The sequence below is a fragment of the Lycorma delicatula genome, chromosome 12 (assembly GCF_047948215.1).
Source record: "Lycorma delicatula isolate Av1 chromosome 12, ASM4794821v1, whole genome shotgun sequence".
Taxonomy (NCBI): Eukaryota; Metazoa; Arthropoda; class Insecta; order Hemiptera; family Fulgoridae; genus Lycorma; species Lycorma delicatula.
In genome coordinates, this window is record NC_134466.1 from 41,545,324 (window position 1) to 41,560,157 (window position 14,834).

General features: G+C 31.1%; 1 protein-coding gene across 2 annotated transcripts in view; it reads right to left on the reverse strand.

The window, feature by feature from the left end:
- Positions 1 to 14,834, reverse strand: part of LOC142332731 (very long chain fatty acid elongase AAEL008004-like) — a 271,686-nt gene that overhangs the window by 43,882 nt on the left and 212,970 nt on the right. For both annotated transcript variants that reach the window (XM_075379328.1, XM_075379329.1), the window contains exon 3: positions 5,702 to 5,892. In XM_075379328.1, the coding sequence (XP_075235443.1) occupies positions 5,702 to 5,892 (191 nt within the window). The remainder of the gene's footprint in view (positions 1 to 5,701; positions 5,893 to 14,834) is intronic.

Genomic DNA, 14,834 nt, shown 5'->3' on the forward strand with positions numbered 1-14,834 from the left:
AACTATATTTGACGGAAAAAGTACGTCTTTCTATGTTAGACTCAAAACCTTTCCGACAACCTAGGTGTATATATGATTCATGAAGAATGTAATATAATTTCAGGATATAATCTATTAGTGAAAATAAGAAAGTTCATATAATAAATATACTTTTGGAAACACTTCTTTAGCTAGTGTTGGTTCGCGAAATATTTCGTCCTGATTTCTACCCCTTCGGTAAAATTAAGACAGACTGTAATTTTTAGAACCCAAATCAAGTGGTAGATTTAGTGGTTTTATATGAAATCTGATTAAAAAACATTCTCAGAACTGTATTTTTAGTAGTTTTCGATAAATTTTTTGCGGTAAAAGACAAAAAATTGGGACCGAGAAAATAATTTTATTGAACGGGTAATAAACACAAACAATTTGTACATTTTAAATAAAACTTGTAGAGAATTTGATTCCTAGTAAAATAGCATGAATAAAGTCAACAGAAACTAAATACAAACATAAGTTTACTAAAAAGAAAACGCACCAAAATGTGGCAGATATTAACTAGGTATTAAAAAACATAACATTTTAAATATAACAAACAAAAAATAAATAAATATAGTAAGAATTTTTATTTTCTAGTCCGTTTCATTTTTTTGTCAATACCAATTTCAATTTTTTCTTGATGAATTTACCATTTTGAATAGATTTTCAAATTAAATATTTCTAAAATGTATTACATACGTACGTAATATTACAGGATTTTTAAATAAAAAAAAGAAAAGAAAATTGTAATTTTATGGGGAAATTATTAGAAATTTAGATTTTACGTTAAATCTGGACTGATTTTGTAAGTAGACCCATTTAATTTCTCCATAAAATTAGCATGCATTAAAAAAAGTAAATCATTAACTGCACTCGCGCAAAAATGTAGGCTTTTCGGTATTAACTCGTACTATAAAAGATTTTTATCAATAATTCTATTATTAGAGTATTTCCATCACTTCAAAATAGTCTTTCTCTCTCTCTCTCTCTCTCTCAATATATATATATATATATATATATATATATATATAACACAATCTTAATACTTTAAAAACGTAATTATCAAGCTTTTTTTCTTTTGAGTAAATTATAAGGTGTGAATTAATTACCGTGAAATAAAACAATACTGCAGGAAAATAAAATTACGGTAACTACAATAATTATATAAATAGGAAAAGAAATAAGTAAAAGTCACGTTAATAATTATATAATAACCAACACGTTGCTATTTTTAAAATTATATAACTTTCCAAGTTAATGAAGAAAATAAGTTAATTAAAAGGAGTTCTATATATATATATATATATATATATATATATACACACACACACACACACGAAGGTCATTCTAAAAATCATGTACACTTGCGGAAAAAACGTAAATAAAAGCAAAAAAGTTCAAATTCATAAGTTGGTATCTCTGTCATCAACGAAAAAACTGTTCATTATCCTTATCCACATTTTTAAGTAAATAATTATAGTTAATCACTAAAAAATAAACTTTTTTGAAGAAAATATTCGGTGATACCTAGTTATGGAATGCATAATAAAACCGATTTCCTTTTGGAAAAGGAAATAACGATGCAGTTTAAGTAAGGAGTAGAAATTAAGGAACAGATTAGCCAAACGCTACTTATATATATATTGTCTTGTATGGAAATTCAGAATAAATGATAAGGAAGAGGGACTGGATTGAGATTTTAATAAGAATGATGAAGAAAGTAAAATGGACGGATAAAGTAAAGAATGAGGAATTAATAAACAGGGTTAAAGAAGAAAAAGAACACTTATGCGGGAGGTACACCAAAGAAAATGTTACCGATTAGGATATGGTTAGAGGAAGTCTAAGTCTTAGGTATGGTTAGAGGAAATGTTGGAAACGGCATCGAAAGGGTCAGTAGGAGGAGAAAAGAAGCGAGAATAAAGAAAAATGAAATTAATAGATTGGTGTGAAGATTAGAAATTACAAGGGAACGAATAGAAGGTTCGGGAAAAGGTTGGATGGAGACAGCATTGGCGTAAGGGACCTGCAGCTTGGTAGAACACAAGATGATAAAGATAGAATATTAACTAAAAATTTAAGGATAGTGAGCATTATTAAAACGGGTTGAACAATTCAAAAGCAGTTGAAAGTTAATATATAACTAACCGTTAAACAGCCGATTAATAGTTTACAGTATGCGCAAATTAATGTGAGCATATTTTAAAAAATAATCACATTTTTACATAAAAAGAATGTACAGTTGTTTTCTTACAATATTGACCTCCGCGCTCTTTAATAACCATTTAAATTTTCTTAAGCATTGAATCTATAAGTTTTTTTTACATATTTCCTTAATTTATTGATCGTGAAACCACACCTTTATCACAACACAAATCATCTTCTCTTTGGTAGTGCAGTTTTTCTCAATCTTTTCTTCACAATTGTCCACAGATTTTCAATCGAGTCCAGGTCTGGTGAATTTCCCGGCCAGTCCAAACACTGAATCAATTTTTGAGTCATGGAAAACTTAACTTTCTTTGATGAGTAGCAGAGGACCAAATCTTGTTGAAAAACAGCGTTTTCGACTCCCAAGTAAATCTGCAAGTTTTTGAAGTTCTGGTAGAATCCTATTTTCCAATAATGGGATGTACTTTTTACTGTTCGTCGTCCCAGAAATGGGTACTAAAGGTTTAGGTCCAAAGTAGCTGAAGCATCCCAAAAAATATCATCTTTAAAGGATGCTATACAACTTTTTTGATGCGTTTTGGCAAAACCTACTCGTCATCGCTTCTTTGAACATGTGACAAACTTACGCCCTTAACTAAAATATGTCTCTCGTCGAGAAAAGGATTTTTCTCCAAGTTTCAGCACTCCAGTTTTTGTATTTTACTTACTAAGAAAGTTATAGCTATATTTAGTTTTTTCGAAAACCTCCCCAGAGGTCTGATTTTGGCTGTTAACTAACTCGACCCAGATTTTGGGACGAGTTATTTTTTAAAAAACAATTTGAAAGTGATTGGCGCAAAATTACGGCAGTTATCGTGCCCAAAAGAATGTGAAATATATAAACTTTTCCAGCTGACGGTGGTTTTGGGGTCTGGGAGTCTGTGAAACGGGAAGATATATTGAAATTTTCCGGAAGTCGAATCATGGTATCAATTACAACAGGTAGCTTTCTTATGAAATCTACATAACCAACAATTGAATTCAAAGCGTTCAGCGCTTTCAGAATTAAATTCCATCTTCATGAACCTATCAATTGTAATAGTAATTAAAACTACACATGTAAATTATAAAAAAATCGTGATATTTGCTTAAAACATAACAGTTTACATATCGTAAACTTCCTGTCAGTTTACGTTGACATAATTTTATAAAATACGACGACATACATGTTTAAAGCAAATATCACCATTTTTTATAATTTACATGTGAAGTTTTAATTACTATTACAAATAGAACGAATATGAGAGTTCCTGAAGATGGGATCTAATTCCGAAAGCGCTTGAACGCTTCGAATACAATTGCTGGCAAGCGGTTTTTTTGTATATTAACTTTAATTATATACTTATACCAACGGACCATGCTTAACAAAATTATTAAATATTTAATTTAGGTATTAAATATAACGCGACTAGTATTATGAAACTTTATTGAATCGCCGGACGTGAATGAAGGCAATTGGAAAATAATATTTTATTTTAAATTTCCTTCGTAACACTTCATGAATAACGGAAATTTATTGGGTAATGCATAAATAATACGTAATATAATAATAATAAAAGATACGTGCATATATCAAAGAAAAATTGTTGAGAAAATCAGCTTTCATTCATACAATAATTTAGAATGAGAACAAAAAATTGATTACGATTACAAATTAGAAGGTATATATATATACATATAAAACATACACTCAGCAAATCTTTTAATTACAAATAAGGGTTATTTAAAGCTTCTTTTGTTTTCTCTTAGTTCTATCCATATGTAAACAGACTGAACTTGGGAAGTTACACCCAAGTCATATTGAAAATGAATCATTACGACTAACATACAAAAAAGGCACTAGAACATCCCGGAAGTTTTTATGAACAGCATGCTCTGACTGTTTGATGAACCAATTAGAACACGTTTAAAGACGTAACTCTGTTTACATCGGGATAGAACTTTAGTCATATTTTTAAAAAAAAGAAGTAAAACGCAATATTTTAATGTAAAATGTAATAACAGAAAAACTGAAACAATCTTTATAAATTAAAAAAGTTGAAAATAAAGATGTTGTACTTTCCTAGTGGTGTTTAATTAATCTTATTTAGAGGAAAAATAACGATACGTTAAAAACATTTATAAGTTAAAAAAAAAATTAAATCGATTTTTTTACTTTTATCTGCTTCCCCACCCCAATATGCCACCTAAGTATTTCTTGGGGTGGGAGGGGGGGGGTTGAGCCACTTGCACTATTACTATGCTTAGGAAAATATAAAAAAAATTCAGCGTTAAAATTATACAATAAATAACAAGATAAATTTTTTTCGATTTTTGGGGAAGATTGAAAATTCGGGGGCAATTTTTTTTAAATGGTACGATAAGCGTGTACACAAATATATTGAGGTTTCATAAAGTGGTGCTATGTTAACAAAATTTTGAAACAATTGACTGCAAAGAAACGATCTTCCAATCTACTACACCTCCGGAGATATTTACCCCAAAATTTTACCTACGAACTGCCCAATATACATCTCTGTACAAATTTTATCAAAATCGGTTTATCCAGTCAAAAATTAGTTATTAGTTTCAAAGAAGGTCAACGAAGAGAAATAAAAAAAAACCAATATTCTATTTTGTGACTGATTACCACACTTTCCTTTTTGCAGAATAGTTTTAGAGCTATGATGAAGGGAAGTAAAAGTAACATCATTATAAAAGAAAAACTTCTTTGTTAATTATGGAATTATAATGGTGTAATAATTATGCGTGAATATAAAAAGTGATTCAGGATGTTGAAACAAGAAAAGGTTTCGTACACATGGGAAAAAAGCTTTACTTGCTATCTAACAGGCATTATTTAAATAAATATTCATATCTCCAGATAGGACTGAAATATATTTAAATAAACTTATAGGACATCTTCTACGAAATATATATATGTATATATATATATATCTCAATTTTGTGTGTGTTAAAAACATTACAAAATGACAATCATCTCAATTTGATAATCAGTTATATTTCTATTAGTCTAAACAAATTATATTTTATTCAGAGTATAAATGAAGATGATATTACACATGTACAAATGCGATTTCTAGTATCATAACTCAGGAAATTGTTACATTATATTAGCGCTCCAAGGAGAAAAGGACATTCTGCTGGGCTTTGAGCCAATTTTATCCTCCACAATGAAAAAAAAAATGCTTGTCAACAAATGAGCTGTAAACACTAATTAAGATAATAAAAATTTACTTTTATTAAAGGTCTAAGTATAAAATACATTTTAAATGTATGAATTACACTCAAAGGTCAAGATCGGGGGAATTGTTCTGCGGACTGGGGTGCGTCGTCTCTATATCAATAAGTTCTGCTTAAATACTTTATTAAAAAAAAAAAAAAATATATATATATATATATGTATGTGTACGTGAATATTACACTAATATTCACGTATACATAAACACAAGTAAAACAAAGAGAAAAAAATTACCTCGTAAAATATCCATGAACTAAATAAAGTTTGTGCCAGATTATATACGACTAGAACATTTCTTAAATCGAATGGTTTTCTATTCTCCATCAATTTAGGACCGAGAACTTTTGAAAAATACGCGTAGAATAAACAAATAAATAACGTAGGAAAAGGTGAGCTCATCATGGACCAGTCATTGACACGAGGATCTGTAACAAAGAAAAAAAAGAGAAGATAATTTACGGTTTTAAAACAGATTACAATTAATAATTAACTTTAAGTAAAAAAATAATTATTTTTTAAATAATAATAATCGTCCGCCCAATCGTGTTGACGCGACATGTATACCACGCCCACCAGTCATCCTCTTCCCCACCATATTTGCATGTGATTGGTATATGCCATAAACGCTCCACCCACAATAAATACTATTGGCAGGATTACAAGGTACACTTTACTAATTATCTTTCTAATAATACAATAAAATTTGATAAGTATTTTTATTTCCGTGAATTAAAAAAAAAAGTCAATCCTTTTGGAATATGTAAATACCTTTACTAATGGAAACCTAAGTGATTTTCCTGCTACACTACATTTAGAAATCCTTGTTTTTATTCGCTCGTTGTATTCTGACTCTCATGTTTTCAAATACTTTCTTCATTGATAGATTTTTTAATCGAGTCATTTTTTTGTTCTTTTTTAGTAATTTCCTCTCTTCTATACCGAACGTACTTTCCCAAACATTAAACCTTTCAGCTCCTAGTTTATTAATCCGTATCTGCACTTCTTTTTATTTTCCCTTCTGACAAATATATATTATTGTACTGCCTGTATAGTTTTCATACCAATTATTTATACTTCATTTAATTGATTAAGAGTTCTAGGTTTTGAAATAGCTAAATATATATTTTTTTTTTTTTAGAAACTGTGGTCCATTATTTTCTACAGAAGTGCGGAATACAATATTAATCTGTATGGTTTACACTATATTTTTTCTCGTGATTGTGACGTGCACGTAAAACATTTACAGAGACAACAAATGGCATTAATTTCTTTAACAGTGACAATGCTCATAGTGCAGAATAATAAACAGAGCAAAATTGTCATTAGCATAGCTCAGTAGCACCTTTTTTTCGGAACATTTTTAACCAATCAGGGGCAACAGGTAATCGTCCAGAAGACGCTCCCTCGGTCGGGCATAAGTGACGTGGCTGAAGAATAACCTACCCTTGTGCACACAGATAACATCGCTGTCCTGCCCATCGGGGTTCCTCCTGGGTCACTGAGACATCATGACAACTGCATCCGGTTGCCACCGATACCCCTCCCCAGAAAGGCTACCCTTTCCAACCGTCCCTATAACATAATCAGAGTCTGGGTACGCAACCCACGCATACCCCCCTCCACCAATCACGCGCCCACCACACATACCTTGAGGATCCTCAGGGCTTCATCGGAGCGCCCCAATCCAACCACTCTTGCATGTGGATGGACTAGAAACGCTCTCAACATTGAGGCTACCTCTCTTGTCCCTACACGTGTCAACGATTCGACCCCTGGCGACCTATTTTTTTTTTTTTAATACACACTCATTCATACATTCGTTATATCCCAGACCCTGCCCCCAGACTAGTATTTCTAGACGTCAAATTTTAGAATTCCAAATAGTCATGATGAACCTAAGATCCTACAGGATAACAACAGAAAAACATGAGTAACTGCAAAAAGAATAAAAAACCCTACAGTTAAACATAGCTTCTTTCTCTTTCCCGTTTAGCCTCCGGTAATTACCTTTCGTATAATACTTCTGAGGATATTTATGAGTGTAAATGAAGGGTAGTCTTGTACAGTCTCAATTAGACCATTCCTGACATGTATGATTAATTGAAACGCAACCACCAAAGAACACCGGTATCCACGATCTACTATTCAAATCCGTGTAAAAGTAACTTACTTTACTAGGACTTGAACGCTGGAACTCTCGACTTCCAAATCACATAATTTGGGAAGACGCGTTCACCACTAGACCAACCCGGTGGGTTAGCTAAACATAGCTAGACTGCCTCAATATCACCTACATTTCAGTAGGCTCACTGGCTGATTGCTACAGTACATTCATTTCAATGAAGAGCACTTCAGTCATCACTTTCCAAAGTAAGCATGACATGGGATATTTTCTATTCTTGGTGATTGATGTCTTTTGTATCATATTAGTTGGCCTAAATTTACGATTATGTTACTTAACACACAAACATTATGAAATTACCAAACGTAATTGACTGACCTTCCGTTTATTTCTTAAAAATTTAAATATTTACTTATTAGCGACGTTATGTTTGTTTTAATTTAAATAATAGTAGTAGTAGAAGAACTGGTTCTTCAACAATTATGCTAATTTAAAATTTTACATTTACTTAAACAGGTCGACAGGTTTAAAAATTAAGAAATATAAAAAAATTTCCAAAAAGCTATTTTTATCTTTAAAAAGGAAATATGAATGCATAAACAAAAATAATATGGAAATAATATGAAATACAAATAAAAAAAACTAAAAAAAACAAAATATTAAAAAGAATTTATCAAGGTAAACATGGAAAAATAAATATTAGGTTAACTCAAAATAAATAAGGATTACGAAAATAAATCTAACAAATGAATGAAAGATAAATAAATGCTTAAGTAAAACATACATTGACGTGTTATTTTATTTCTTTTGGATGTGTGTTTGTGTGCGTATATACACGTAGTAATCAAAATGAAAAATATCATATGTCATGACAGAAATATTTGAATTACTATGATAAATATTATCTAACCTAATCCTTATGATTCCCTCTCCCTCATGAGGGATATATACATATGGAAGGTGCAGCCAGTCGCTTCGCACATAAGAAAGGTGCAGCGGCTGTGTTTAGAAGCCCGCCGTGCCGTACACAATCGCACCCCTTACAAAATCGAAATTCAAAAAACCCCAAAAATGGTTTTTAGATAGTTATCTGAAGAGTATTTAGAAGCCCAAATCTAGTGAATATCTTCTTTGTAGAGTCGGAAATGGGAAAAATTTGCAATTAGTGTTCAAAGTTCTTCACCGCTTTCAAGGTCGAATTTAGAAAAATCTAGAAATTGGTTTTTAAATGTTTACATGAAGATTACATAAATAAAAAATCAAGCTGATATCATAATTTGTAACCGAGAGATTAAAAAAAAAATATATATATATAAAATTTCATTGTTACTTCATTTTAACCCTTTAACCTCGGAATTTCAAAACATCCTTTTTTACTATTCACTTACACCGAATACAAAAAAGTATACAAATCTTCATTAATTTATCTTCAGCAGTTTTTGCTTGGTGCTGATTACGAATCAGTCGCATTTCGCTTATCGAAACAACATGTGAAACAAAAATGTTCGTATAAACATAGGTCAGTAAACGCTTCGTTAGCGAGGTACGACTAGCGAAATATTTCAACTCCCTCGGTGAAACGAGGTCGTACTAAAGTTTTTGGATGTTAGTTTAGAGACAAAATTAATGGTTTCCATGGTTTTTGTCCTGAAAAACTCAATAAAATAGGTCCCACAACTGTATCTCCTCCTTTAGATTTTAAAATATTTGATTTCAAACTCAAAATTAGGATTCCAAAAAACAAATTTTTAATGTTTAGCCTAAAATAACTTTCTTAAACAAGTAATAAATGCATAAACGTTTTCTACAAAACTTGTAGAGAATTTCTTAAAAAAGTGATGTAATGAATATCAATTAACATCGAACACAATGTTTTCAAATTCGTTTTTATTGAAAACCAACCACAACTAAACAATTGGCCGGTATAAACAATTCAAGAAACAATCATATTAGGAATGACACCACCAATCTGCACGCTACCTCAGAATCAAACTACCAAATGTCGGTTTTTTATAAATGTCTGGTTCGGTGTAGTAGAAAATATTCTGATCGGACCTTACGTCCTTAATCTTCGATTGTGTGGAGAGGCCTATCTAAATTTTCTTCAAAATGAACTTCCTATACTTTCAGAGGATGTTCTGCTGGTAACGCGAAGAGTTATGTATTTCCAACATGACAGAGCCTTAGCACATTTTGATCGGCATGTAATTCAGCATTTTACTGAAACATTCCCAAATAGGTGGATTGACCGAGGAGGATCAATAGCGTGGCCAACCAAATCCCGAACTTTGAACCCGTTAAATTTCTTTGTAAGGGAACACATGAAGTCATTAATGTATGCTCAAAAATCCAACAATGAACGTGAATTTTATAAAGAATCATGGTTGCCACCCAAGAAATAAAAAACAGCCCACGAATGTTGGAGGAGGCAACGACGTCCTTAAATTGTCGCGCTGAAGTGTGCATTGCCAATGGAGATGGACATTTGAGCAGCTAATGTAATACTCGCTGTAAGTTTATAAAGTATAAATTAAATAATTTAAATGAAAAATACCGTGGAATATTTAAATGAACATTTGGTTAAAATTATTTTGAGAGAAATAGGGCTATGATTTAAATTTTTGTTTGCAGTGTTAAGTTTTCGTAACAGTTTAGTTGTATTTGGTTTTCAATAAAAAAGAATTTGAAAACACATTGTTCAGTGTTCATAGACGATGATTACATCACTTTTTTAAAAATCAAATTCTCTACAAGTTTTGTAGAAAACGTTTATGCATTTATTACTTATTTAAGAAAGTTATTTTAGGCTAAACAAGTTGTTTTTTGGAACCCTAATTTTGAGTTTTAAATCAAATATTTTAAAAAACCAAAGGAGGAGATACAGTTGTGGGACCAATTTTATTGAATTTTTCAGGACAAAAACCATTAATTTCGTCTCTAAATTAACATTCAAAAACTTTAGTACGATCTCGTTTCACCGAGCTGAAAACCAGGCGAAATATTTCGCTAGTCGTATCTCGCTAACGAAGCGTTTCCAGATTATGAAATTTTCTCATTGTTTTGATAAGCGGAATACGCCTGTAAAGTATTACAAATTCCTTGTGAAATACGAAAGACAGAAATCTAATTTGTAGAGAGAAATTAAACGATATTATTATTTTGTAAAGGAACAATAAAAAGCAAGAAATTTATACTTATTTGTTAACGAAAAGGAACCGATCATTACACTATAAATTTTAGTTGAGTACTTTTTTCTACAAAGTGTAATCTTTATACAGCAGCTTGTATGCAAGAGCAAATGAACAAATAGATGAATACGCGTATGAATGAAAGAAAACTGATAACTAAATTATAAATATTGCCAAAAAACCTCTCCAGTGTTAACTAAGCTTTATATAGCAACAATTGGAGGAAGTATTGCAGTATAACAAATTAGATTTCGTAAAGCTATATTGTAATATTAACCAACAAATCTAACACGTAATACTATACCTTTATATTAAAGGAAATGTTCTCCACAATCTGTAATACAATTTATCTAAGAATATCACGTTTTAGATATTTTATATCAACTTCTAATAATATTTGTGTGTTTGGTTGATAATTTCTTTAAAAATCATACGATCACTACAAAATATTTTTGCAGAGTATTAACCGATCGATAATACATTTCAATTCTCCCACATTTACCCTTATGAAGTACATTAAATGTACATATAAAATAGTTATATTTCTATATGTACATTGCGTATAAAAATTTTAAACAATTTACCAGTTGTGAATACCCAAAATCCTCCGAATACTAGACACAAGGTCAATCTCCCACATCGAGTCAAGAATGTGGCACTCATCAAGCGAATACCACCACAATTCGCTAGTTATAAGTCAACGTTGTCTCTATTAATTGAAGAACAGATTTAAAAAACAAACATTAAGAAGACATTTAAAGAAAATTAAATTAAAAGAAAAATTAGAATACTTTGAATTCTTTTTATTTATAAAATTTAGATTTACTTGAAAGATATTAAACTGGAAAGCAAAGAACAGGGGGAATAATAATATTGTTCGGTATGACCAGAAGCATTGAAAAAAACTTTTGCCAGAGCTCCTAGTTTACCCTCAACGGTTCAAAAACCAGACATATTAAGCAAAAGCCCCAGAAGGGAAAATAGAAAATGAAACTAGGGGATAGAAATGACAGATTGTAAAAGGGAAGGAGGGATTAGAGCGGTTGTTGTTAGTGTTTATACGCGCATTACACGTTTTGCAAATGTGAGAAGCATGACATTATAGTAGGTAGGATGCAAGTGTTTGCGCGTGTGAAGTTAATCTTGAAATAGAAAAGATTGCGAGATATGGATAATTGATGGTTAAGCGTAAAAACTTCGTTTTTACTGTGACGTATAATTTTATTGATGTATAGTTTTTTGTTCGGCTCATCAAAGTCTCGTAAACCGAATGATAATTTGCACGATTAAGATAGGTGGTCCAGGTCACGGTTCGTGAACGCCGTAAGCCAATTTTTTCCCTTACAATAAAAAATAATTATTTATTTTATAATGGGATGTTTACGAGTAAGAAAATTATTTTTTAAATTATATGATCGATTATTTTATTTTTAAATTAAAAAAAAGCTAAAATGGTTTTTTTAAAAAAAATTATACTGAAGATTAAGCGAGCTTCAGTTACACCATTTACTCATTTAACTACATATAAAAGAAAAACCTTTAATGTTTTGTTGCTATACCTAATTACTGTATCTGTATTGTTGGAGTTAAAATTTAATTATTAAAGATTTATGGATTTATAAGAAAGAGAAATCAAATACAAAAAAAAGTTAAAAAACAAATTAAGATTTAGTACTCCTTCGATGAAAACACTAACTTAGGACCACGAAAATATCGCTTCTTTTCTCTTCTTCCATGTATTTCTCATTTTTTCTAATCAATCCATCTTCTTCCAGCGCTTCTTTTCACACAAGAGGAGCAGAATATATCCGAACGATCGAACGTGGTTCGGTGGGAATTTTGGCTATCCGGGAGAAATTTCACGAAACGTTTTACGTCACGAAAAATAGAAATCATGATGTAAATATCAACTGATGTATTCACATCACACTACTGAGTATTAGGCATAATGAGAACAAAGGTAGCAAGATGAACAACGACTCGTAGACTCAAATCGTGACAGGCAAGGAACGCATTACTGATAAGACGCATTGTGGTCACCAGGGTGCGTGCGTGAGTGAGTCTCGTCTCCTCTTTACTGCACTATTCTTCTAGCTGCTTTTGGGTAGTCAATAGTGTTTCTTTGTTTTTATTAGCTGGCCGGCTGCAAGCCTATTGTTTTCTTCTAACAGTGTTAAGTGATATACACACAATATACAGTACATTGAGTATAAACCCACGGGGAGTTGGTCTAGTGGTGAACGCGTCTTCCCAAATCAGCTGATATGGAAGTCGAGAGTTCAAGTCCTAGTTTTGAATACTATATCGTGGATACCGATGTTCTGTGGTGGCTGGGTTTCAATTAACCACCCATCTCAGGAATGGTCGAACTGAGACTGTACAAGACTATACTTCATTTACACTCGTACATATCATCCTCTGAATTAATACCTGAACGGTAATTTCTGGAGGCAACAGAAAAAAAGAGAGTACAGTGAGTATAAAACATCGTTAATTGTACATTAATTAACTATGTCGACATTTAAAAGTAAAAAAGACGTAAATTGATAATTGCTTGAATAAATTAAGTGTCTGCGACCCATGTAATTTTATTATTTATCTTTTTATAACTCATCACATACAATAAATTGGTCGGTAAAACGTAATAAACCCTCGCCTTAGATCTGGGGAAATTTCTGACCGAAAAAATTGTGTTTGGAGTAATTTCAGGGGTATATTTTCTCCTACCTTGATTTTCACTACTATAAGAACTTTCATATTATAAATTATTCTTCAGATGTTATCTCTATTTCCTCTTCTTTCAAGGCTATCCTTTTGGAGGTCCTTTTCAATCTGTTTCAGGCAATTTGATTTGCTTTTCATGTTTTCATGAAGAATCATGGATTTTCCTTAGTTAGCATCTTTTGATCTTGAAAGATTTTTCGAGGTCGGAAAAATGTAATGTTCCAGTGACATATAAGATTAATGGTCTTATCACAGTTGTTTAATGTTCTAATTTCGCGATCTTGGAGAGGTTTTTTTTATTTGATAAATCTAAGCTTCTCCATTTTTAATATTTTATTGATAATTGACGCTTAATCTATTCCTATTCAGCTTATAATTTGTTCTAGACATTTAAAGCGGTCGGTGACATTTATCTTTCTGTATTTAGTTCATATTGTCTTTTGTTTGAATGATTTGAGGTTTGGCTTGTTAGGATACCTGTGGGTCTGCTTTTTGGGCTATTCCTGTTAAATCTGTCTTCCTTTCAATTCAGCTTACTTTGTTGTCTTCTAATATATTGTTTCGTTAAAAAATAGAAGCAAATTTTCACTTTTTGAATTACATATAAATAATACTGTTGATTTTTTTATTTTAATTAACTTAGTTATTTTTTTTATGGGAAAAGTTAACTATTTTAAATTAAAACTACAATAAAATAACTGTTGAATTAATGAAATAATACCAATAGATCTAAATAATGTTTTATTAATTTAATTCATTATTGTTACACTTTAAATTATGCAAAAAATAAATAACAATAGAGTATTCAAGGATGTGGAATCATTGTCATTAAAATGATTCATGCATATAACCGGTACTGAACCTTAAAACGATTTAAAAATAAATACAGAAACAAAAATATTTTTGTGGTAGGGTCAAATTTTATTTTAAAAATACCAATGCATTTGATGAAAATATTCAAATAGTTTTGGAATTAAAAACTTTATGAAGAAAGTATGAATTTCATACTATTAAAATCTTAGTACTGAATTATATCTGTGTTTATACACGCGCGCGCGCGCACACACACAGTGTATGATTCAAAAAGGACTTTTCACAACTTTAAAATCATATAAAAATTTATTGAGATAACATACAGATTCGGTTTCAGGTCTCATTTCAAAAAAAAACACAACACGTTTGTCACCAAACATTCACTTTGTTCGATCTCAATTTGTAATGCGACATATATCTCAGGTTCATTCCAGATTGTAGCCAGCAAGTTGTTCGTTACCTCTGCAGCTGCGGCGTTAATTCGAAGTCTTACTCAACAAGATCAGCAGGCAAATAAACC